General features: G+C 37.2%; 2 protein-coding genes across 3 annotated transcripts in view; one reads left to right on the forward strand and one right to left on the reverse strand.

Moving 5' to 3' along the window:
- Positions 1 to 206: 206 nt before the first annotated feature.
- Positions 207 to 3,633, forward strand: LOC105834097. Of its 2 annotated transcripts, none has more exons than XM_028193631.2 (4): positions 207 to 694; positions 779 to 836; positions 951 to 1,013; positions 1,089 to 3,633. In XM_028193631.2, exon 4 carries the CDS (start codon positions 2,177 to 2,179, stop codon positions 3,125 to 3,127), a length of 951 nt encoding a protein of 316 aa, XP_028049432.2. In that variant the 5' UTR covers positions 207 to 694; positions 779 to 836; positions 951 to 1,013; positions 1,089 to 2,176; the 3' UTR covers positions 3,128 to 3,633. The 2 variants fall into 2 exon arrangements, with proteins under 2 accessions (XP_028049432.2, XP_036149226.1); XM_036293333.1 differs by having other exon boundaries at positions 464 to 694; positions 1,089 to 1,357.
- The window catches only part of LOC105834095 (sushi, von Willebrand factor type A, EGF and pentraxin domain-containing protein 1), a 42,359-nt gene continuing 21,428 nt past the window's right edge, over positions 2,744 to 23,674 (reverse strand). Inside the window, exons 8-36 of the mRNA XM_012676326.3 lie at positions 23,124 to 23,498; positions 22,855 to 23,023; positions 21,756 to 22,118; positions 20,856 to 21,038; positions 20,239 to 20,415; positions 19,943 to 20,145; positions 19,218 to 19,841; positions 18,869 to 18,992; positions 16,815 to 18,137; positions 16,093 to 16,545; positions 15,771 to 15,988; positions 15,252 to 15,504; positions 14,324 to 15,165; positions 13,294 to 14,177; positions 12,973 to 13,220; positions 12,359 to 12,490; positions 12,112 to 12,277; positions 11,755 to 12,006; positions 11,089 to 11,630; positions 10,780 to 10,992; positions 10,536 to 10,691; positions 9,050 to 9,173; positions 8,125 to 8,187; positions 7,080 to 7,270; positions 5,754 to 6,391; positions 4,598 to 4,947; positions 4,216 to 4,418; positions 3,640 to 3,756; positions 2,744 to 3,310 (exon numbers count right to left, since the gene is read on the reverse strand). Coding sequence (XP_012531780.2) covers positions 3,279 to 3,310; positions 3,640 to 3,756; positions 4,216 to 4,418; positions 4,598 to 4,947; positions 5,754 to 6,391; positions 7,080 to 7,270; positions 8,125 to 8,187; positions 9,050 to 9,173; positions 10,536 to 10,691; positions 10,780 to 10,992; positions 11,089 to 11,630; positions 11,755 to 12,006; positions 12,112 to 12,277; positions 12,359 to 12,490; positions 12,973 to 13,220; positions 13,294 to 14,177; positions 14,324 to 15,165; positions 15,252 to 15,504; positions 15,771 to 15,988; positions 16,093 to 16,545; positions 16,815 to 18,137; positions 18,869 to 18,992; positions 19,218 to 19,841; positions 19,943 to 20,145; positions 20,239 to 20,415; positions 20,856 to 21,038; positions 21,756 to 22,118; positions 22,855 to 23,023; positions 23,124 to 23,498 — 9,618 coding nt within the window. The 3' untranslated portion in view covers positions 2,744 to 3,278. The remainder of the gene's footprint in view (positions 3,311 to 3,639; positions 3,757 to 4,215; positions 4,419 to 4,597; positions 4,948 to 5,753; positions 6,392 to 7,079; positions 7,271 to 8,124; positions 8,188 to 9,049; positions 9,174 to 10,535; positions 10,692 to 10,779; positions 10,993 to 11,088; positions 11,631 to 11,754; positions 12,007 to 12,111; positions 12,278 to 12,358; positions 12,491 to 12,972; positions 13,221 to 13,293; positions 14,178 to 14,323; positions 15,166 to 15,251; positions 15,505 to 15,770; positions 15,989 to 16,092; positions 16,546 to 16,814; positions 18,138 to 18,868; positions 18,993 to 19,217; positions 19,842 to 19,942; positions 20,146 to 20,238; positions 20,416 to 20,855; positions 21,039 to 21,755; positions 22,119 to 22,854; positions 23,024 to 23,123; positions 23,499 to 23,674) is intronic.

Consider the following 23,674-nt stretch of genomic DNA (forward strand, 5'->3'; position numbering starts at 1 on the left):
ATATAATTAATATTATAATTTAATTTACAAATAAAATATTAAATATATTTGATGATTGATACAGTAATTATGTTGGTAATCTGGCTCAAATAAATTATATGGCTTTTTAATTTAATATAGATAAAACTTAACTTTTACTTTAACTTGAATTAAATTAATTTTAACGTAACTTTAAATGAATTAGTTTTTTATTTACGTAACTTTTAACTTTTAGCTGAATTAATTTTATAATTCATTAACTTTAATTTAATTTAGTTAAACAACTATATTAACTTACTGAACCTTGTAAATATTAAAGATTGATATAACAATATTAAAAAAGGAGATATATCTATAAAATTTGATTTTGACATTTCTTTGAAGTTATTAATAAATAAATACACATGCATAACATGCGTGAAGGCACGCATCAGTTGTTTTTTTATTAATTCAGACATTTAAAATTGCATTTAATATAAAATAAAATTGCTTTCTGATACATCTTTTATAAAGTATGTAAATTTTTGTACAAATAAGAATGCAGATCAGAAGATTTAAAGATACTGTTATTGAATATTATATTTCGCTCTATAATCTGCGATAATCAATTGAAATCCTTATCTCTGACTACAAAATGGTTATTGGTGAAGTGCAAAAGTAGCAAGTAACGATGAATCAAGAATACAGTACGAACTATCTTGAAGATCGCATTGAGGTATTAATATTTATAACAAAATTTTAAAATTTAATTTTGCCGAATATTAAGAGATGATCATAACCAAACTTTGTGTGTTTTTAGTTTATAATCGCTTTAATGACAAAAGATTACGAGAAGACTCACGACATTGGAGATCGATGTAAGGATTAATCAATTTTATTGTAACAGTTTTTATAAATAAATTAAGACTCAATAAAAAAATAAATTATATAGATGAGATAGATCATTAAAATATAAATTTTATTATTAACAGTGTTAAAACGGAACCGCAACGACGTGTATGTTGCCCGAGCTCTTAATATTCTGAAGCATAAAAGTCAGTCTGGAATTTTTCTCATTTCGTATTCCATTTCATTCAAATATTCCATGTTGTCCTACTTTCTGTTTGCAGAACACAAAGAATGCGGAAGGTCAAATTTAATTGAATCTGACAGTAAATGTAGAGGAAGTGACGTGACCGATGGCGACGATATCGATTTTATAGGCAACGATGCAGTTATTTCTATCGATCCATCAAAAATGGCAAGTAAAATTGCGTCGCGCGACACGTCTCGATTCAATAATAAAGCCAAGACTCGTCTTGATTTTAAGCGAAATATGTATAGAGTAATATCGATAAATGCAAATAAAAAAGTTTAATAAATAAAAGATTTAATGAAACATTGAAAATCGTTACTTGCTAAGTATACCTAAGTAAACAATATGCTGCAAAGAAAAAATTTTCTCTTAGAATTTACCCTTAAATATATTAATTTCAGTCCAGTTGAATGGAAAATGGCATTTCGAAGTATTGTGATTTCAATAAAATTTTATCAAAGCATTTTTTAATATTAAAATTTTGTAATTTTAGTAACATTATAGTAAAATTTAATAAAACTATAATTTTATAATATAAAATTTAAGCAAAACTCTTAAGAAAGACTATGTTGATCTCACTAAAATGTAGTAATACTGAAACTCGCGCGGATGCCATATAATCTTTTTGTAAGAAGTGATCTGCGCGCGCGCGCGCGAGAGAGAGAAAGCGTATAAGATGGTATTTTTATCTTTGTTTAAGCAATACTGCGCATACGTAGTAAACAAGAGTAAAGATTGTGCAGTCTCATGAGAAGCATAAACAGGATGTACGTCGTACATAATATCTACTACTACTCAGGGAAATGTAAAAGGAATTGAAATATGCACGAAAGTCCAATATCATTTTGCGATATTCGCAATAATAACCGAGATATTTAATTTTTAAAATTATACGAGTAAGAGCGCGTTGAGAGAAGTGTTTAAATCGTTGTAATATGGCCCATTGCATCAAGCCTCGACTGTCAGCTGCACGTCGGAGAGGAAGGAAACGAAGCGTCAGCCTGACGCGCCCCTTTCATTATAAGAAATAAGGAAATGAAGATATACGTCTTTTTACTGAAATACATTTTATTAATAAAAAAAAAAAAAAAACAACTATTTGTTAAAGTTTTTACAACATAAATGGAAAACAGCGTGGTAGGCATCGTTTGGTGCACGCTCGCCGCACAGGCACAGAGGTCATTGTTTGTCACACTCGGCGACTCTACACGTTCCCATTTTTCTTATCTTTTTACAGAGAGATTATCGTCGCGTGAAATAATATTTCGCTGTGAATGTCCCCAATGCTTTTTATTTCGGTCATCGCGAATGAATCGGTCTTCTCGGCGTCGCGCGGGATTTTCCACGAGACTTCCCTTCTCCCTCTTTTTCACTTCTTCTCCAGTCACTGAAGTCAAACTCGAAATCTCGTCAAACTTCCCCGTTGCGCTTATCGCGCGGCCGCACACTATTATATTACAACTTGATGCGTATACCTTCCGAGTAACAAAATATAAATCCACGTACGCGCGTATAGTTATATTAACATACAAGCACACAGTTTCTCTCACGTACGCACCGTATGAGTTAATAAAAAAGAAAAGGGGAGGGACTGAGGAGACGGAAGGGGGAGGAGTGATGATGTCGGGTGGTGTCGGACTGGTCCTTAACGTTCTATTAAATTACAAAAAAAAAAAAAGTACAACCTCGCGCACAAGTCTCTTTAATATAATTGAACACGCATCGAATTTCACTTCGAAGGACCGGGCGGACGGGCTCTCTATTTCTTTCTCTTTTTCTCTTTTTGCGGCTCTTTTTCTCCAGCGCGCCTCGAATCCGCTGCCGACGCGTGCCGAAGCGACGATCGGTGGGCATCACATCGATCTGCCGATCGTCGTTCCAGGACTCTTGCATTATCACTCGCCAGCTGTCGATCGACGAAGTGCATCTCTTGCGTCGGCGCGACGCGAGATCTCGCGATTCCGATCGGTCGGGCGTCTCTCCCGGTTTTCCCTCTTTCCCACATCCGGTCGTGCGATCGGAACGATCGCTGGATCTCGCGCGCGACGCCGGCCGTACAGAATGGTAATGTAATAAATAACAAGATCCGTCGATCGGTCGAGGAGCAACGACGACGACATCGCTCGAAGGATGAGATACCGTCGTCGTCCCGTCTGATTACACTGATATCTCCCGCTTTTTTTTTTGTATTCTACGTTGGCGTGAAAGTCATTGTTCTACCCGGTCACTGGCCTTCGCTGTCGCTGTCGCTCTTATCTGCAAAATGGATATTTCGTAATGTTATTTGCTGCGCCGCACGCTCGGAAACGTTTCTGAGATAGCGCGCTGATGTTTCCAATCTGCCGTTATATATATATAGGTATGTAATCAAGTAGAGCGGAAATTTGTTACGTGTTCTAATGATAGTAAAAAGACGTAGCATACGTGGAAACTTAAGTTAAACTAATAAATAAATAATAGCCGATCGTGCGCGAGGCGTGTCGCATCCGATCCTTGTTGTAGTAATTTTCGGACGACGGCCGCACGTATGATGAGCCGGTACGTTGATTAGTAGTATGACTACGAGGATAGTTGCGGGAATGTACCTTTTTTACCAGTATACGCGTGACGCTTCAGTCTGTCGTAAAGATCGTCTTTCGTGCCGTAAATACTGGCGTTCGATCGAGCAAGACTGTTCATCTTGCCTCCGTTGTGCAGACTCTCTGTATAAGAAATAAATTAATGAGCACTCTCAGTGTATTGCAATTTAAAATAAATTATATGTAGAGTCTCTCACTGCGAAGTATTTATTCTTGCGATGGTAAAAAAATTCTCATATTGTCTCATAATATCTTAAAAAAAATGTTTATAATTTTAAATTTATGAGATTTTTTTAAAAAAAGTTCTTTAACTTCATTTAATTTTATATTTTCTTCAAAAATTATAAAACAAGAAATTTTAGAAATTTCAGAATTTACATATATAAATTAAGAATTCTAGAAAAAGCGTAGACTTCTAAGAAAAGTGTTTTAGTTAAAAAAAAAAAAAAGTTTGGAAAATATTTTTAGAAATCATAAAATGTCAACATAGTTATTGTAAGAATAAATAATCCGCATCGATATACGTCGTTGAAACTTGAAAAGCTTTGACTCCGTGCTTGGAATATCTCATACGATGCTTACCTTTCATATAAGTTTCGTTATAGAAATTGGGCATCTCCCAGCCGTCCTCCTCGTCGTCGTAATAATGAGCATACGTGCTGTGATGTGACGGCGCTATTGACTCGGCGTACGGTGTTGGCGCACCATAATAGAAATTTACTTGGGAGCCATTTTGGTCGGTCGCCGGAGTGAGCATCTTCTTCGGCTCCTTTTTTCTAGAGGCTCTGTGGAAAAGAAAGATATCTTCGGTCACTGATAAGCTTTACGATACGATTTATATCTAAATAATATTCTTAAAAGATTTCTTGTGATATTCGAATGGGACAGATGCTATCTTTTGACATCGGCGCGTGCAAATACGATCGTTATCGCGTGTACAGATTAATCGAATTCCTTTACCAACCTGACGCAAATCATCCAGACGAGCAGCACCACAATAATTATCAAGATAACACCACCCGCTATGCCGCCGGTGATGTAGAAGAACTCGGACTTTTCCGTGCAGTGTTTGCCCGTGAAGCTGCCGCTGCACCTGCACGAGGGTTGTCCGCGCGAATCCTTCAGGCAGACGCCCTCGTTGTCGCAGTAGCCCAGACACACGTCCGTGCATACGGTTCCGGTGCCGTTGTACCCGGGTTTGCATTCACATTTGAAGTCACTCGTCTCGGGTATAAGCAGACAGTACGCGTTTGCGTCGCAATGCATTTCCTCGCCGCTGGTCTCGCAAGGGTTTGTGCATTCTGCTTTGTTTGTCTGTTACAAACGTAGGAGTTGCTCATATTAGCTTAATTTTCTGTACCAATAAGTTAGTTTATCTTAAACTTTATATTTATATTCGATATAAGAAATTTGTGCATTTAAATGCACTTGAACTGAAGTTCAAGTATTTAAATTAAATATAGAAATATTCTTTTGACACTGTATACAGTAAAAAAATTTGTATTAAATTTAACAGATGTCGCTTGTTCCAAACGGTCCACAAAAAAAGCATATGTTAAATAGCAACATAAATATTATGTTATACTTTAACATAAATATAAATGTAAATTTTATAATTTGATATAATTTTTATGTAACAATTTAATGAGAAAATTATGTCAAAGTAACACATATAACATATTTAACACTATTATAATATTAATGTAATATATTGCGAGATCACATCGATAAATAATAGTCGTTTTTATATTATAGAATAAATTCAACATTTTTTTGTCAATTTCAACAGATAACTTCTGTCACTGATAATAAGGAACATATTTATTGTGTAAAATTAAAAATACGTGCTCAATGTGTTACTTTTACACTTTTTTTCAATAATTATAATAATTTAACACTTTACTTGAATTAACACAACAGTAATATGTTAAAGTAACAAGTAAATGTGTTAAATTTTAACATAAAAATTTTAACAAAGACCGATGTTAACGTAAATACAAAATGTTTTTTACCGTGTAGAAATGTAATTCAATTGAAACATTTGGACAAGTTAACAATTTGTTTTTTAGTCTGTGTGGGGGGAGAGGGATTATATAATAATTTAGAAAAGAAAAACTCACAGAAGCAGATCCTTTGGTGCTGGTGTTCGGCGGGCACGGGATGCAGAACGTTTGCTGCGGCTCCGATTGGTAAGTTCCCTTCTTACACTCTATGCACTCGTTGAGGGTGCCGTTGAGGAAAGTTCCGGGAGTACAGACCGGAAGTGAACATTCCTCGATCGCGGCCGAGCCCATGTTCGGGGTGGTTCTGCCGAGCGGACAGGGCTGACAGGACGCTTGTACCCCTTGGGTTCGATACGTGCCGCGCGGGCAAGGTTCGCATTTTCCTTCGACGGCCAATTGTTGTCCGGATCCGCACTCGTCCCGGCATTCCTCCCGCGAGACCGCTTCGGCCGTTCTCGTAGTCTTTCCGAGGCCACACAGCTGGCAGGAGAAGCTGCCCTCATTCGGCTGGTAGAATCCGTGGCCGCAGTTACGGCAGAGACCGGCCACGTCGTCGTAATACTTGCCGGCAGGACAACGTTCCTTGCAATTCGCCGCGGTACGCGCTCCAGGACCTATCGTTACGCTGGGACGGCCGGCGATTATCGGGCAAGACCTGCATTTTAATTGCCCGGACTCGCTCTGGTAAGTACCCACGGGACAGGACACGCATTGTTTCGTCTCTTCGTCGTAGAAAGTGCCCACCGCACACGGTACTGCAAGAGAATTGATAATCAGCTTCACTTAAATTATTTTTTATCGACATTCTGTCGCCAAAATGTACATTATAAAGTTTGTGAAATATAGATGGTCCCCTGTTTTATCGATTATTTTGCTTATTTTCAATTCAATAATCTTTTAATTGTGTTTACAAAATTAACAATCCTTTTCCACAATTAAAGTACAGATGGTAACATAATATGCACGTAAAAATTTTATATAAAAAACAAAAAAAAAATTTTAATTTATAAATTATAATAAATTTTTTTTTCGTTTTTTGTATAAAATTCTTACGTGCGTATTATGTTACTATCTGTACTTTAATTGTGGAAAAGGATTTTTAATTCTCTAAATACGATTAAAAGATTATTGAATTAAAAATAATCAAAATAATCGATAAAACAGAACAGCTAATCTCTTAAAGACTTTTAAAATGTATGTTTAATTAATTAATTTAAGACGAAAACCATATTATAATATTGAGCTTAGTTTTTTAAAAGTATATAAAGTATATTAAATTACACTTTTTAATATCTTTTAGAATAATTAAAAACCACTCTGTTCCCTAAAATTAAACAAATATATAATATACTTTTATTTCGCAGATAGAGGCTGGGTTTTATTATTTTAAAGAAATTATTTTTAATAATAACTTATAACATATAGTGTGTCTTTCTCTCTTACCACAATCAGGTGCCATAACAACTTGACCAATAGGACAGGCGTAATCGGATTCCAGGACAAGAGATGCAGGATCTGGCACGGTATTCGGCAGAATGTCGTGAACGTCGAATTGGTCTTCTTCAAGGATCAGTCTTTCGAGTAACGTTTGTACGGTAGACCGCTCGTTCGAATTAGCGTTCAGAATCGGATCGCTGCGAAACATAATTGAAAGTTAGCGTTTTTGTAAATCGATGAAATGCTCGCGTGGTGGCAGGCGTGGGAAGGTTTGCGCAAATATATACAGCCGTTATCTTGAGGTGAGTTAAGGCAGCCTTGTCTTTGGACCAGGATCCTCAGTAGAGACTCTAACGTGTACGCAAGTTAAAACCACACTACCATTAGCAAATTTAATTATACACACAAATTTTTGTATTCATTCGTTATCGTGTTGATCACGTACGTTGTCAAAATGTATATTGAAATTGTAAATCAAAGCTGTTGGATCGTTGTTAAGCGAGCGCGTGTTACAGAACTTAAAATAACAAAATGAATTATCGAATTACACATGCTTGAGTTTCCAATTCTGGTGAATCAGTCTTTTAATAGAACAATAAATTTTTCTTTTGAATAAAACAGAATAAAAGTAGATTAAGCGACCTCACAATTTGGTTATCAATTTTGATTTTATTACATTGTTATCACTGTCAGAAAATATGCGGACATCTGTTGCAGCTCGTTACGATGACGTCCCACCTGTATGTATGGTGATCGGTCGTGATCAGTTAGTAAAAACGTGCAGCTATCGTACAGCTGTAAGACTTGATTCCTGATACTTTTCTAGCTATAGGATTAGTCGTTAGTATGATTCGTTCGATGATTTTTCGATGCTTATTATACAAATCTGAGAGTTATGCGCCATTACCGTAGGAGAATGCTGAAATGTGGTTTACGCGAAAAATTATGACAAACTGCACGATGTATGAATGATATTAGAGATGGTAACTGATAGCGGGTAAGACAATTTAAATGAATTGAATCGCGCTGACGTGAATCGAGCTGTCCTTACTTTATCGCCGGGAACGAGATCTCCACCTCGTAGGTGTCACTGCCTTGGCGACCCTTTCTCGTTCTATGATGCAACACAAGTAACAAAAATACTCAGTACGAAGGTTCACTGTAAGCGAAACGCGTGGCGCGGACAGAGATACAAAAGCAAGCCGTGATTCATATATATATACTATAAATTATTTTAAATAAAAGAGAAATGTGCATTTAGAGTAACGAGTGAATTGACTGTTTAAATCCTGGTGGACAATTTTTAATAAAGTTTTAACAAAATTTTTATAAAATTTCAATGTTATTTTATTGAATTTTATTTTTTAAAAAATTTTGACCAATAATTTTATTCTAATTTATGATTTTAATCAATTTCAGCAAAATTTCATGAAAAAGTCAAACCTGTAATGAAACAGTAATGATAAATTTTTAACACATTGTTGATGGTGAAATACTGTGAAATAGGTTTTATCTCCCGCACATTGTTTAAAAATATATCAAATATGCACGCACTTACTTAATATAAATATTTCAATTCACGTCTTCCGTCAACAATGTATTAAAATTTTTGAATTTATATTAATATGTAAATCAATATCATTAATTCAATATAAAATATCTATAATTTTTTGTTGTAATTTTATCAAAAATTTATTACAATAAATTTTCCTTTTTTTTATTAAATAGTAATATTATTTTTAAAAAAATTTTATTAAAAATATAACATTAAAATGTCATATATTTTTTATTAAGCATAGAAAATCTTTTCAGCAAAATAAAATAATATATAAACTTTGTTGCATATTTATTGAATTTTTTCAAATGTCAAGTATTGAAATTTTATAAAAATTTTTATACCAGGAAAGAATTACGCATCTGTAAATGTTTCAACGATATTTCTAAGACGATAATTGGAAGAATTTGAGCACACTTACGGTTCTGCGGGTACGGCAGCAGAAACGACGTATGTTCCACCGTCCTCCTCACTTGTTTCCCTGGTTGTGCGTATGCGATGATCGCAATTTACATCGATATCAAGATCCTTGCATTCGCGAGTTCCTAAAAAAATTATAAGTAAATGTGTTTAAAGAAAAAAAGTTCAATAAACAAAGTACGCAATAATTTTCACAATTTTTTTAGTAGCAATAAAACAATATTATTTTTAAAGTAAATAATTTAAGTCAAGAAAGAAATATTATCATAAATAAAAATATCTTCTTGAACCAAAAGAGTTATTATTTCTTTCCAGACAACTATGTTGTTAAAAGTAATTAGCCTAATTATTTTATACAAGAAATTGGGAGAATTGCCATTTCTCGATAAAGTGGATGTTGGTTAGCTAATAATAATTTTTATATCAATTATTAAATATATTTTTTAATTCTATAAACTGCTGATATGATTTGTCGGACGTAAAACGCAATCATAAACTAGAAGCTAGAAATAATATTTCAAATTAATTTCATCGTCAGATTTAATAACGATAATGCTATAAACATCTTAATGTAAAACTGTAAAAAACTTATTGCGAAAAATATTATTCCAGCTGTGATTCGAACTGGTTATTACACGTTGTAATATAAAAATTATGCGTCGATTGATATGACACTCATCATACAATAAGAGAGGTTTAAACCCTATTTTCTAAGTATCATTGATATATTTTTTAAAACGAAGTATTTGTACTAAGACATAATAAAGAGTTTGGAAGAGAATGACAAACTACCGAGAATATTTCGCCTAGGAAAATCCCTTTAATTAAATCATTCGAAACTTGTGTTAAACTGTAGATCCCGTATATCTGTATAAATTGTAGAAAGCGCACACTAGAAAAATACGCTTCCGATCATTACGAACATGGCACTATAAAAAGATAATAAGAAATGACTGCAAATTTCGTTTATTTTGTGGCCTTCAAAATTGGAATTTAATTCACTTCAATTAAATTGAAATATCAAACAATAATGGGATATTAATCACAAAAATTTTTAATTGACTATAGAGAAAGTCAATCTTGGAAATACGAAATGTTAAAGCAACTAAATTTTCAATATTGTCAAAGAACATTAGACCTAAAAAGAAAGTTGAAACTTCTTTGATAATAATGGTATTTTGATTAGAATGAGTTAAAATAATTCTCCAACCATTGTATTAAAAATTCAACTTTTCCATCACTATTGCCTTTTTTTAAATAGATAAAGTTATCAAAAGAAGATAGACTCCCTATATCTCCAAGACTACTTGTACACAACTTAATATTTTTGCGAGTTAATATCCTATCATATAGTATCGTTTGGTATATGATTCAATTTGAATTTTGAGAACCAATGAATACTTAAATGAAAAAAATCTGCGTTTTGCGATCATCACTCTTTCGTTCGTGTACAAATGATAATCCGTAAATTGTAAATTGCGTATTACCTTCGTAAGAATACGAACAGAAATTCCAGTCTCTGTTCAAAGAGTTCACGGCATTTCGAACCTTCTGTTTAAGTACACCTTGACCGGCTTCGTTGCAGAGCACCGATGTGGGGAAGTTCATTTTAATTCTGAAGACTCTTTGAGCTGACGTAGCGCCTAAAATAAAGTATACGTTAATTTATTTAATTTATTTAGAAAATGAGAGGAGAAGAGGAAACGGATCAAATGCATATGAGATGCTTACTCGTACAAGCTGGGTATATTAGAGGTAGACTAGGATCACTGGTGGGTCTCCAGAAGCCTTCTGCACCGCAAGTGTAGAATTTAGGGACCTCCTGTGAGAACCGAAGTCCGGTATTGCAGGAAATTTCGCAGACCTTGAATTGGCCTCCCGAACCCCAATCTTTGCATTGTTGCGCGCCACCGACAGGATCCTCCAGTGTTGGACAAAAGTCGGCTGTAATAAGGATTCATAAATTTTGAAAATTCATGCGCACGCAATAATTAAAACGAGTATTTCATTGTTTAAATATTGGCTGAAGAGATTGCTTACCTAATACGTAAACTTTGAAGTTGCAGGTAGCCGAGTTTCCAGCCTGATCGTAAGCCACGTAGCTGATATCATAGGTGCCCCACATCAAAGTCTGTCCAGATCGATGTCCATTCTTCTCTTGGAGTCTAACGATGCCCACGTTGTCGCTGAAATGCGGCTCGTCCCAAGTGACGATCGACGATCCATTCTTCGTAATCACCCAAAGATCACCCGGGCAGTGCTCCACTCTAGGTGGAATCTTATCGGCTTCGAGTTGCTGGCATTTGCTGCCACCGTAACCGAGCGGACACACTCGCTGTCCACAATGTGATGGCACGACTCTCTCGACACCACCCACGGTTTCATCGTAGCCCGCCCACGTCAGCACCAGACCCTGGTAGAGAACCGGTTCTGTACGGCAGTCACGAACTTGCTTCTGAATCTCGTTTGTCACGTGCAACGCGCGGGCCCAGACTTGCACCTTGGTTAGATGACCTTGGAAACCCGACTCCGTGTAACCTTTCGTATTTTCGCTCTGCGGTTTTCCTAACACTGTCCATGCGCTGTAGAACATTTTAACAATTAATGAATATTAATTTTTAAATGTCATAGAAAAGAATCGTCGAGAAACGTTGAAGAAAATGTCTTATGATTTTTAATGTTTTTCTCTTCTGAAAAGACACTTACTATGCTGGAAGCGATCTGCCGCTGCCGTAGCCTTCAGTCTTGCTAGCAATAAGGCCTTCTGTGATTAAAATGAGCTCTCCGCCATTCTCACCGTTCCATACAACAGCGACGTGATGCCATTGTCCGTCATTTATCGTCGCGTATTCTCTGAATGGCAAATAGACGTCTTGCAGATCGTGGAAGAGAGATACCTGGACACCATTACTGTGTGCTTGGATCATAAGTCTTCGGTTCGTTGGAACATGCGGCGAACTGCAAGACAAATATTACATATGTACACATACGTTTTACTTGAAAAGAAGAGACAGTGAATTTTAAGTTATACGTTTCAAACAAAACAAAAGTATACATCTGTACCTGACGCCATAAAGAGTGAAGAAAATTCCAGCTTCGTCTCTCTGCGTAAACTGCACCCACATAGCGACAGTTAGGCTCTTTGTGGAGCCCGTGAAGAATGGAATGACTTGAGAAGCGCTGCTACGTCCTGGATCGCTAAAGTACAAGTCGTAGTCCACTTGGATAGCTGTAAAAAATTCAAAAACAAGAATAAATGACAAATACTAATCTTCTTCTTAATATAATATTTTAATAAATAGAAACATACATTTCCTGCAATCGTCGCCAGTCAAATTGAATGGACATTGGCAGAAGAATTTGCCTGTGAGATCAATACAAGTCGCAGATGGTGGGCAAGAATTTTCTTTGCAATCTATTATGTCTTCTTCGCAAGTTTGACCTAATACAGATAATTAAAGAATCATTTTTATAAATAACTCTAGAGAACACAACAAATTTTAATAAAATTTTTGATTAATTTTTGTTAAAATTTTATTAAAAATAGAACAACAATTTAATTAGATTTAATTTTTATGTTTAATAAAAAACATGACATTTTAATGAGAAATCAATAAAAATGCGATAAAATTTTCATAAAACTGCAATAAAAAATGACAGATTTTTAAAAGCAAAATTAATTATTTTAAGTTTGTCGATTTTTTCGTGAAATTTTGTAGAAATTATGATAAAATTATTGATTAGAATGTTACAGAAATATAAAATTTAACAAAGTTGTTTCTCTGACAAAAATTTTAATAAATTTGAATAAATTCTTGATAAAATTGTCATCACAATTTATTCAAATTTATTAAAATTTTTGTCAGAGAAAATGTATGTTTGATTAGATAAACGTTGACATGGATATATGAATAAAAAATATACCGGTATATCCTGGAGGGCATATGCAAGTGAATCCGGGACCCTCATCGATGCAAGTGGCGCCATTTTTGCAAGCGCCCGCTTGACAAGCGTCATACTCGTATTGACAACCGATGCCGGTGTAATCGCTAGGGCAAGTACAATTTAAACCAGAACCGAAATCTTGACAGCGGCCGTTGTGCATGCAGGGGTTTCCGATACAGCGTTCCGGCGCCGTTTCACATTGTTTGCCGTCGGTTCCAGATGGACAACTGTCGGTTGAAAACTTATATAAGTCAACTGAGTTTGTCATTTGCATGAAACATTGCAGAGAACTGTACTTACACGCAGAAGTAGTCCATAAATAGATCTACGCAGGTGGCATCGTTCTGGCAAGGTCGATTTTGGCACATGCCAACATCTATTTGGCAGTACACTCCGCTCCATCCCTCCAGGCATACGCACTTGAAGCCACCGACCTCGTCTCTACACGTCGCGCCGTTCAGGCACGGATCGGATGCGCAGTCGTCTATGTCGATCTCGCAAGACGGCCCGGTGTAGCCTTCACGGCAATGGCAGACGAAAGTGTTGTCGAGATCTACGCAGCGATCGGTGCCGATCGGATTGCAAGGATCGCTCTGACATTCGTCGATTTCCGCCTCGCACTGCAGCCCGACGAAGCCGGGTCTGCACTTGCAGACAAAGCCCTGCAGCTGGTCTATGCACGTGGCTCCGTTCTGACAAGGATCTGACGCGCAGTCGTCGATCGTATGCTGGCATTGCTTGCCCGTGTAACCGGGCTCGCAGGTACAGGTATAATCGGCGACCTGGTCGATGCATTGGCCGTTGTTTCTACACGGTCTGGACCCGCATTCATTGATGTTCGTCTCGCAAGCCGCCCCGGTCCATCCCGGATGGCAGATGCATTCGTGGCTGAAGAGCTTGTCCACGCAAATTCCGTTTAGGCAAGGATTGCCCGAGCAGAGATCAATTTTCTCATGACAGCGTTTGCCGGTGAATCCAGGCGGACAGTCGCATGAGAAATCGGCGATCAGATCGGTACAGTTGGCGCCAAGTAGACAAGGGCGTTCAGCGCAATCGTTGGTATTGATCTCACAGCTCTGACCTTCCCATCCTGGCAGACAGTCGCATTTGTAGCGGCCTTGCTGAAGAGCTACGCAAGTCGCGCCGTTATTGCAAGGATTTCCGCTGGCCGTGCAAGGATTTATCTGTATAAAGATGTAAAAGTAAGATAAAATTAGATATGTCGAGATGAAAATTTTTCTCAGATTTTTTTTCAGCATTTTTATATAAATTTTACAACTATATAAACAATCCTTAGAAAAAAAATCATAAAAAGGAGCAAAACACTCACAGTGATGTCGCAATCGACTCCGGTGTATCCGGATCGACAGAGACACGTGTAATTGTTAAATCCAGGCTCGTCTTTGCACATGGCTCTTTCCGGGCACGTGTCGTTTGTACAATCCGATTTCTCCTCTTGGCAATTGATGCCGGAATAGCCGTTGGCACACTGACATCTGTAGCCTTGCGGCAGATCTATGCAAGTAGCACCGTTGTAGCACGGCTGGGACGCACACTCGTCGATGTCGATCTCGCAGCGTCTTCCTGAGAAGCCGGCCGGACAGTAACAGTGTATACCGTGTCCCAATGGCACGCATAGACCGCCGTGCTGACACATGCTGTCGGTGCACTGGACAGGCTTGCACTCCTCGCGACCAACCGACCCCGGTCCGTCTGTGTACATGTTTGTGGGACATTCGACGCACGTGGTCGCGCCGTGCTGAGGCTGGAAGAAATTCTTGGGGCACTGAGCGCAAGGAGCGAGTCCCGTATCCGAGTACATGCCCGGTGAACACTTGGCGCGGCAACGATCGCGACCGGGCGCGGCCGGTTGGTAAGTGAATGTTCCAGCTGGACAGGTCTGGCAATCTTTATAGCCTCCAATCGGCGGCTCGCCAGTATAGCTGTTTCTCGGACACTCGAGGCAGGGTACAAGACCGGTGGGCGAATATGTGCCGTAACCGCAAACTGGTACGCAATCATCTATGCTCTTTGAACCTTCCTCTTTTGTATACGTGCCGAACGGACAGCGCAAGCAGGAACCTTGACGATCGCTGTTCTGATAGAAGCCCTTCGGACAGGCTGTGCATTGCTTCTGCTTCTCTCCGGCGAAGGTTCCGGCAGGACAATGCACTAAAAATGTGTAGGTTTTAAAATAGAACTTATTAAGAAAATGGTATGGGTCAAGTTATACAGTATGAATTAAAATATCTACTTACGACAACGAGGAACATCGTTGGTATCCATGTTCAATACTTCACCAATGCTGCACGTGAAGCCCCTGTTAATGGATGACTTGAGAGCACGGAGAGGCGGACATTGATTGCCGATCGCAGAAACGTTCAACAGAGGCTCGATAACTGCGCTCGCATAAGGAACCGACAAATCAAAGATCAGATTCAATGTAGAACCACAAAAATCGTACAATTGCGGTTGACGTTGTGCCGGAACAATTACCAAAATGAAGTCCATCTGGAAAATTTGTATTAATCATATTTCTAATCAATAATAATTCCAATAATATTCCAATTTAATTAAATTGAATCTACACTTTCAACATCTCTTCTTAGCATCTCTTTTATTATTCTATTTATATGACTTACAACATGACAGCCTCTTTACAATTTTTAAATATGTAATATTTTTTTCAAAATTGTTAGGATCTTAAAAATTAAAGAAACAAAAATAAAAATCTAATGTGAGTTAAAATATCATATAATTGAAATCTATGTTCATACCTTGACAACATTTTCTTCGATCAGGAAAGGCATCGATCTGACAAAAGATACGTTCATATTCACATTAATAGCAGAACAACGTTGAGTCAAAATATTGTTGAGAACTGTGTAATGCTGAGCCATGAGATCCTGATACATCGGCAGGCAGGATCGAGAAACGGCGCCATTCGCACGATAAGTTACCGAGGCAATTACATGATAATCGGCCTGTTGCGTGTCTGCAGACGACAATATTTTATTATTAATAAATTATATGAGGGTTAGTATATAAAATAGTAATAACGAATATAAAGTAAAGTTAATCTTAAAATAAGAAACTTACTTTCGGAAACACAGTCGGGTACCACTGATGAGGGTACCCATCGTTTGTTGACGTCACATCCAAACGTTTTTACGGGTGCACCGTCGGTGAATCTGTATCCCGATTTGCAGGTTGCTATGCATTGTAGCCCCTTGTCTCCGGGAACGCACTTTAGACCACCGTTAGCCGGCGGTTTTAATTCCCAATCGACGCAGGGTGTCGCCTGGACAGAAACTTGGAAGTGGCAGGTTGCCCTATTACCACTGGAATCCGTTGCGTATACCGTGACGTTTTCAAAGTCACCGATTTGTATCATTGCGCGTTCTGGCACGAAAGTGATCTTTACTGGGCCGGACGCGTCTGTGGCGTTGATGCGTTTTCGTGTCTCATTGAAATTGATGGAATAACTCTCTTGTCGATCGACCAGTTCGATAACATAGCTCTGGGGACAGCTCAGTTTCGGTGGAGTTATATCTGTGATATCAGAATGCCAGTTAATTTTGATTTAATTAAATAATTAGTAAATAACCTTAATTATATTAATATTAATTTACTATTTAAATAAATAATATTTATAATGTAATTAAGATTAATTAAAATTTATATAGTATTGCGCAGAATAACTAGTACTTTTAAACGTGCGTTGTTAAAACGTAAGATTACTACATTTAAATTTTATTAGAACACGCAAGTCAAATCTATATTGGATTAATCGTCAGATAAAGTTGAAAATTATTACTAACCCGGAACTGTAATGTTGATTTCGCAAATAGCTACGTTGCCATCATAATCGAAAGCTATGTATTTCACGAACGTGTCTTCGAAGATTCGAATGGGGGTTTTGAAGCTCTGAGGCTTTACTTCTACTCGAGCGATACTGCCGCTGTTGTCGACAGCGGTTGGCACTGTAAAGTTCACCGGCAACAATTCCCCGTTGGGCCCCTTCTGCACGACTATCGGCTGTTGCGGACAGTTTTGGAAGACCGGTGCTTCGTTGTCCACGCAGGGTGAGAATCCGTTGTCATAACCTAACAACGGTTCGGGCCCCGACTCTTCGCATCCCATAAGCTCGAACTTCAGACAGGCATTGTCCATGTAGCTGACGATACCGAGGATCACGAAACGAGCCTGTACGTATTTGGGCAAGGTGATCATCGCCAGTTCACCATAATTTCCGGGGTCGCGCATTGTCAGATTGAAATTCGGGAAATAAACAACATAATTCTCGTTCTCCGCCTGTTTGTAGAAGAAACGGATCTCCGTAGGTCTGCCAACGATGTCGTTGGTGATCACGCCCTTCACGAGAATTGCCTTCACTCGATAGACGCGACCGAGATCGACGCTGACATAAGTAAAGGCTTCCTGCTTGCCGCACCAGCCGGTCACCGAGTTCAGTCGGATGTTCCTGGCCTCATAGTTCGGTCTTTCAGAGGTGGCGTTTATCGCTGAGTCCGGAATACGTCCGGAAGCTAGACCGAGAGGTCTGATAACCTTGCATTCAGGTTCGCGAATGCAGGTAATCGGTCGTGGATTAATGAGAATGTAACCAGGTCTGTTACAACCAAAGTGCACTTCTGAACTCTGCTCGTAACTACGTGCTACTTGATAACCGTCACTCGGCCTACCAGGATCCTCACAGACCGGACCTTCACATCGCAAATTGCCAAAGTCCCAAACACCGTTTGCTTGACAACGCACAACGTTGTCATTGCGGTTGGTCTGACCAGCTAATTTGAAGGTGTCTTGACAGCCGAAGAAGAAAGAGGATTGGTACTTGGTGTCCAGGTACTTGCCATATTCAGCGCCAGGCGTGGGAAGCGGCTTGCCGCAATCCACGCGAGGGCAAGCAGGCTGCAAACCAGACAGCCAGTAATCGGGGAAGCCAGGCTTAGGATCATACACGCACTGTCGGAAATCGGCTGTTGCGGTGTTGCGCAAGTAGCGACCATTGCTGCCGCACTTCATAGTAACGTTGTGTTTGAAGGGTACCAGGACACTAGTCTCATCATTTCGGATTACGGCAAGACCTTCGTTTTTATCGTCCGGCAGCGATACACATTTGGCGTCTACAAAAAGTGAATAACATATTTGAATATTTTGCAGAATAGGAATATGTATGGACATAAAAAATATGCATTATATTATACTTAAAAGTTTCAGTACTCTCTAAATCTCATAGAATGAAACGTTATTATAAAATAACTAATTATTCTAGTGATTTGCCATTGTACCCAAACAATAATTTAATGTCCCATAAACTTTAATGTTCAAAGTATGTGTGCGAAAAGACTCGTTTAAAAACTGGATGTTTAAAATGTATCCCGAGAATGTCATTTGGTAATTATTTAGTAGGAAAGTCGCCACTTTTGATAACTTTCATTTTAACATATGTTGTCAAGGTTACAACCTTGACTTCTAAGGAATCTTCCAAAATTAACTATTGTTCACTATTCTTTAAAAAATTATCAACAAAAATGCTTTATAAATGGAATAAATGTGTTTTCATGTAAATTGAGATCCACTTGCCCCCTTCTTCTCGTTTACAATACGAAATAAGATTTCCAATTTTTTGATTTCACATGGGTTTTCAACTTTCAATTGTAGACTTTGTTTCGTATATAACCATAAGCAAAGAGTGGTGTAAGATGGAATTTGCTTTCCGTGAAAAGTCAAAAACTTATATAGAACTTATGTGGTTTAACCTAACTTAAATCTTTAATTTTGCTATATCATATGCCGGAAATGCGACAAAAAATTATGTGCAATAATTTTAGGATGATCTGTGTACATTACTCACATTGACATTCGGGAATGGTTCCGTTCCAAATTCCGGAAGAGGTGCAAATTACAGCCGATGATCCAGCTAATACGTAACCAAAATTACACTGGAATCTGACAACGTCGCCAAAGTGATGTTGCTCCTGCAAAACGAACGAATTCTTAGTTCGTTTCAGAAAATATTTACACACATACGTACAAAATATTAGTATCAAATTAAAACTAATATATTTTATATAATGATCACGTAAGTAGATTATGTTTGTTAATATTGAAATAAAGATATTCTCAAAACAAGAACATTCTTTTCATTACATTAATATTTCATAGGGAAACAAAGGGATTGTGTTGCTTAATTTTGATTTTACCTTGGTTGACAATAATTTTCCATTCTCCGGTGCTGTTAACGACGGACACATCACTGGCACGCACGTTTTATTTCTCTGATATATATCGCCATCCCTTTCGCCAGTTTCAGATTTCAATAGATTGAATCCAGCCGTGCCGTTGCCTTTGTACAGCTCAAAGCCTGTGTTGCACATGCAGGAATAGCTGCCGGGATTGTTAATGCACTTTTGGTGGCAGCCACCGTTCCTTATAGCGCATTCATTAATGTCCGCGCACTCCAACCTGGTACAACCCGTTATCTCCAGTTTCATACACGGCGCACTGAAGAAATCTTGTATCCTGAATCTCACGTAGCGCGTCTCGATTGGCATCGGTAGATTGAGGATAGAGAGTCCTGGTTCCAATACTCTGAACTCCACTGGTGTACCATCTGGATTTTTGTAATCTCTGAAAACATCTGTCAAGTCGTTCGTGTACTGAATCCGCACGGCTGACGCGTACGCGATGTTCCCGTTGATTCTGGTTACGACTTGCGTGCGGAAACCGCGAATGATCGTCGGTGCTTTCATGTCGATTGTCACCCAGTTCGTGCCCGGCTCGAGGCTGTTGCCACACCATCCGTCGCCGTTGTTCAAACGAATACCCTGTGACGGAAGAAAGTATAAGAATATTATAAGAAAATATTATTATAAGAAGAGAAAAGAAAATATGAGATGAATGAATCGGTAATGTCAATGTGTCGTACAGTTTTTGTGTATCCAATTTCTGAGCTTGAAACTGTAATCGACTCGTCAGGAATGCCGCCGTTGATAAGACCAAGATCGCCGACAGGTCGACAGTCCATAGTCGGTGCAAAGCCTGGCTTGCACTTGCAGGTAAACGCACCGGGATTGTTTGTGCACTCAGTGGATGCCAGATCGCATTGGCTCGTTGTGCATTCATTTATATCTACAGATAGATGGAGGAATACAAGGCAATCATTCATTTCTAATTTATAACAAATTTTTATTCATAATAAATAATTTATGTTATGAAATCTACCTTCGCAAGTCGGCACATTATCAAATCGTTGGTAAGGACCGCATTGTATGATATTTGGCCCAGTTAGTTTGTAGCCTCTGTTGCATTGCACTCTAACTTCATCACCGAAGTAATAATCTTTGCCGATATCAACGACAAATCCATTTTTTATTGTAGGTAGCAGCGGACATTTAGCACCTATAAAAAAAAAGAAAAAAATTATTGTGTTAATTGCTTAATTTTACATCAATGTTAAATTAATTAACAGAGGAAGATACGATAAAACGAATCTTTTAAGTAAAAATAATATCACTTGCATTATTTATGTTAAATAGTTGATATTTACAAATAATAAATATAAACAGAATTTAATATATTATGTGATTTGTGAGTTTAGTTACTTAAAATATATCACTTGGAATTATACTGTAAAAATCCTATTCTGGCGAAATATGTTAATAAATAATTTAACATGAATTTAAAACATTATAATACAATTTTGGATAATTGAAAAGCGTGTTGTAAAGAAATGTATATTTATCTTCAAAATGTGAACAATATCTGTTTGTAAAGTTTTAGTCAATTTCCTCTATATTTATTACTATTTGTTATTTATTATTATTGAGCCGTTTACTTACGTGAACACGTTGGTACTTCATCGGACCAGGTACCATTGCTCATACAAAGAATGACGGGATGTCCGCTTCTAACGTAGCCAGGTTCACACTCAAACCTGACAATCGTGCCGTAACTTCGACCACCTCCGTTCAAAATAGTTATGTTGGAGTGAGGTGCCTCTGGTAGCGGAGCGCACTGAGATGCTGAAAACAAAATGGTACGCATAGTTTTTAATATAGGATAAGTGCATGTAAAATAACTCTGTATTTATGCCGTGAAGAGATTTACACCGCAAAAGTTAGAAAAAAAATAGGAGAAATGAAAATAATTACATTTTTAAAACTTTGTAACCATTTGTTATATTCTTTCATATTAGTACCATATTATAATTTTAGTTCTTTACTGTTAAAATTAATATTGTGACTTGAATAAAAATATTTTATATTTAATAATTTTTTATAGTAAAAAGTAAAAGTTTTTATTGGCGCAGTTCATTTTTCTTATATAAGTATTTCATAAATTATGTCTTCTTTAGGTACAGCATTACCTATAAGATAATGCTGTAATTTCTTTAACTCTATTTCATTTAACTTTAGACTGCTATTCACATTTTTTCTTAAAGAACACTACTCTGAATAAAACTTTACATATCTAAGAATTCCTTTACCCATTTTATATGTTTATATATTTTTTTTTCTTACAAGTTGCAAGATAACTGAAGATAATTAAATTAACATTATTTTAATGTAAAAAAATTTAAATATTATTTTAAATTATCAAAATTTTAATAACAAAAATTGTACTAAACTGGAAATAGTGTTTAAGTAAAATTTACTTATAGCATTTACTTATAGCATTACTTATAGCATTTATAGTTAATATTGTATCCAGTTCAGTGTTAATTGTGAAATTTAACAAACCTAAGCAGGATGGCTTCTTTTCCCATCTTCCGTCAGCTAAACAAGAAATCTTTTCCGTTGGTCTTCCAGAAGGAAATGCGAATCCCGCGTAACATTGATAGGTTGCCAGTCCTCGATAAGTAACGTTTGAAGAGCCAATCGAAAATCCGTTATCGATTTGAGGTACAGGGCCGCAATACACCTCTTGGCATTTAGGAATATATGTAACAGACCAGTTGCCTCCGGGAAGACATTCCGTGGAAATCCTTGATTTGCCTGTGGCGAACTCTTGTCCCAACGGGCAGGAAAATGTAACTATTGTACCGAAAGCAGTGTCCCTACTCGATGCCAATGCTCCCTCGCCGGGTTGCAACGGGGGACAGTCTAAAATTAATTTTATTTTTTCAATACTAGCATAACTGTGTAACGCGCACAAAATAATAACGCGTTAAAAAAGATATACATATACATTTATATAAACTTATAAACACTTGCAATTTCCTCTCATTTTTTGAAAGAATTAATTTAGAAAAAGTAAATTTCTAGAAAATTTTGAAAAGAATACATGCAAATCAAAATTATAGTAAACATTTTTAATTTTAAAATTAAAAACCTTTTTGTAAAAAATTGAGTTTTTATAAAAAAAATTTGGTATTATTGCAAAAAGTGTCTCGCTATTAAAAAAATTGTTTTAAAGCTTATTTTTAAAAACCTGTTTTATAAAATACTTTTTATTAATTTATATTTGTGTATTTTAAACTACAGCTCTTCAAAATCACGCACACACACACAAACACACACACACACACACACACACACACACACACACACACACACACACACACACACACACACACACACACACACATTGAAAAAATATAAGTTAAAAATTTTTATTTAGGAATAAAATATTATAAAAATAAAAATCAAAAAAAATGTTTACTTCTATTTTTTTCTCTTTAAAATGCATTTTTAAACTTTTCTAATTTTTTTATTGAGACAATTTTTTATATCTTTATAAACGATATTGCACAATTAATAAATATTTTACTTAATTACGTATTTACACGTTACATTATGGAATACTAGATGTTAAAAAATAAAATGCAATATAACTTACCGGCAGAAAACTCAGCCTGCCAGCCCGCGTTGCTGTGCAGAGCATCAGAGACAAACCTAACGAGCATTTCTCCGCTTTCCGCGGTGAGCGTGATCTTAGGTCGAGTATTAGAGGTGAAACCACTTCCGGGATGCAAGCGCAGACCATTCGTATTGGAACCGTCGTATATCTGTCGATTTCCCGGGAAAGAGCGAAAGTTGATGATCCGAAAGTGCGTGTGGGGTAACGAAACTTTATTCACGTTTTATGACGTACGCAATCAAACTTACCTGCACGTAGTCAGTTTTGTGAACGTTGAAATTGACGAATTTCAGAGACAGCGGCCCTCGGTCCGGATTTTTTATTCTATACAGACATTCCTGATTATTGGGATAATCGTTGAGACCGTAGGACGGCGACTGGACCGTTCCGTTTTTTGCGATAATCGTGGCTTTGCAGCCCTGCGTGAAGCGAATGCTGAAACCGCGCCTGGAATCGCCGAGGCTTGTTTTGAGGTACAGGTACAAATTGCTTCCGGTGGACATGATCACTGTCGGATTATCTTCCGATTTCCCGGTGAGACGCGCGATCGGCCGGCTCATAGGCGAATCCCCGTCCCTCACGAGAATGTAATCCCGATTCATTTCGAGATCCAAGTCCTCGATCTAGAAATGTGACAATATAGCACATTTATGAAAAAGAAGTGTTTGTTACTACAATTGCGTAATAAAATAATTATAGTAAATAATAGCTTTATTTTGTTGTAATTATTACTGCTATAATATTAGTAATAATAATCTTATATGCATAGTTGTACTAACTATAAAAAATTTTACTATAA

This window comes from Monomorium pharaonis, chromosome 10 (assembly GCF_013373865.1).
Source record: "Monomorium pharaonis isolate MP-MQ-018 chromosome 10, ASM1337386v2, whole genome shotgun sequence".
NCBI lineage: Eukaryota > Metazoa > Arthropoda > Insecta > Hymenoptera > Formicidae > Monomorium > Monomorium pharaonis.

Coding starts and splice junctions, on each gene's coding strand:
- LOC105834097 (XM_028193631.2), top strand. CDS start 2,177: ATGGAAAACAGCGTGGTAGGCATCGTTTGGTGCACGCTCGCCGCACAG.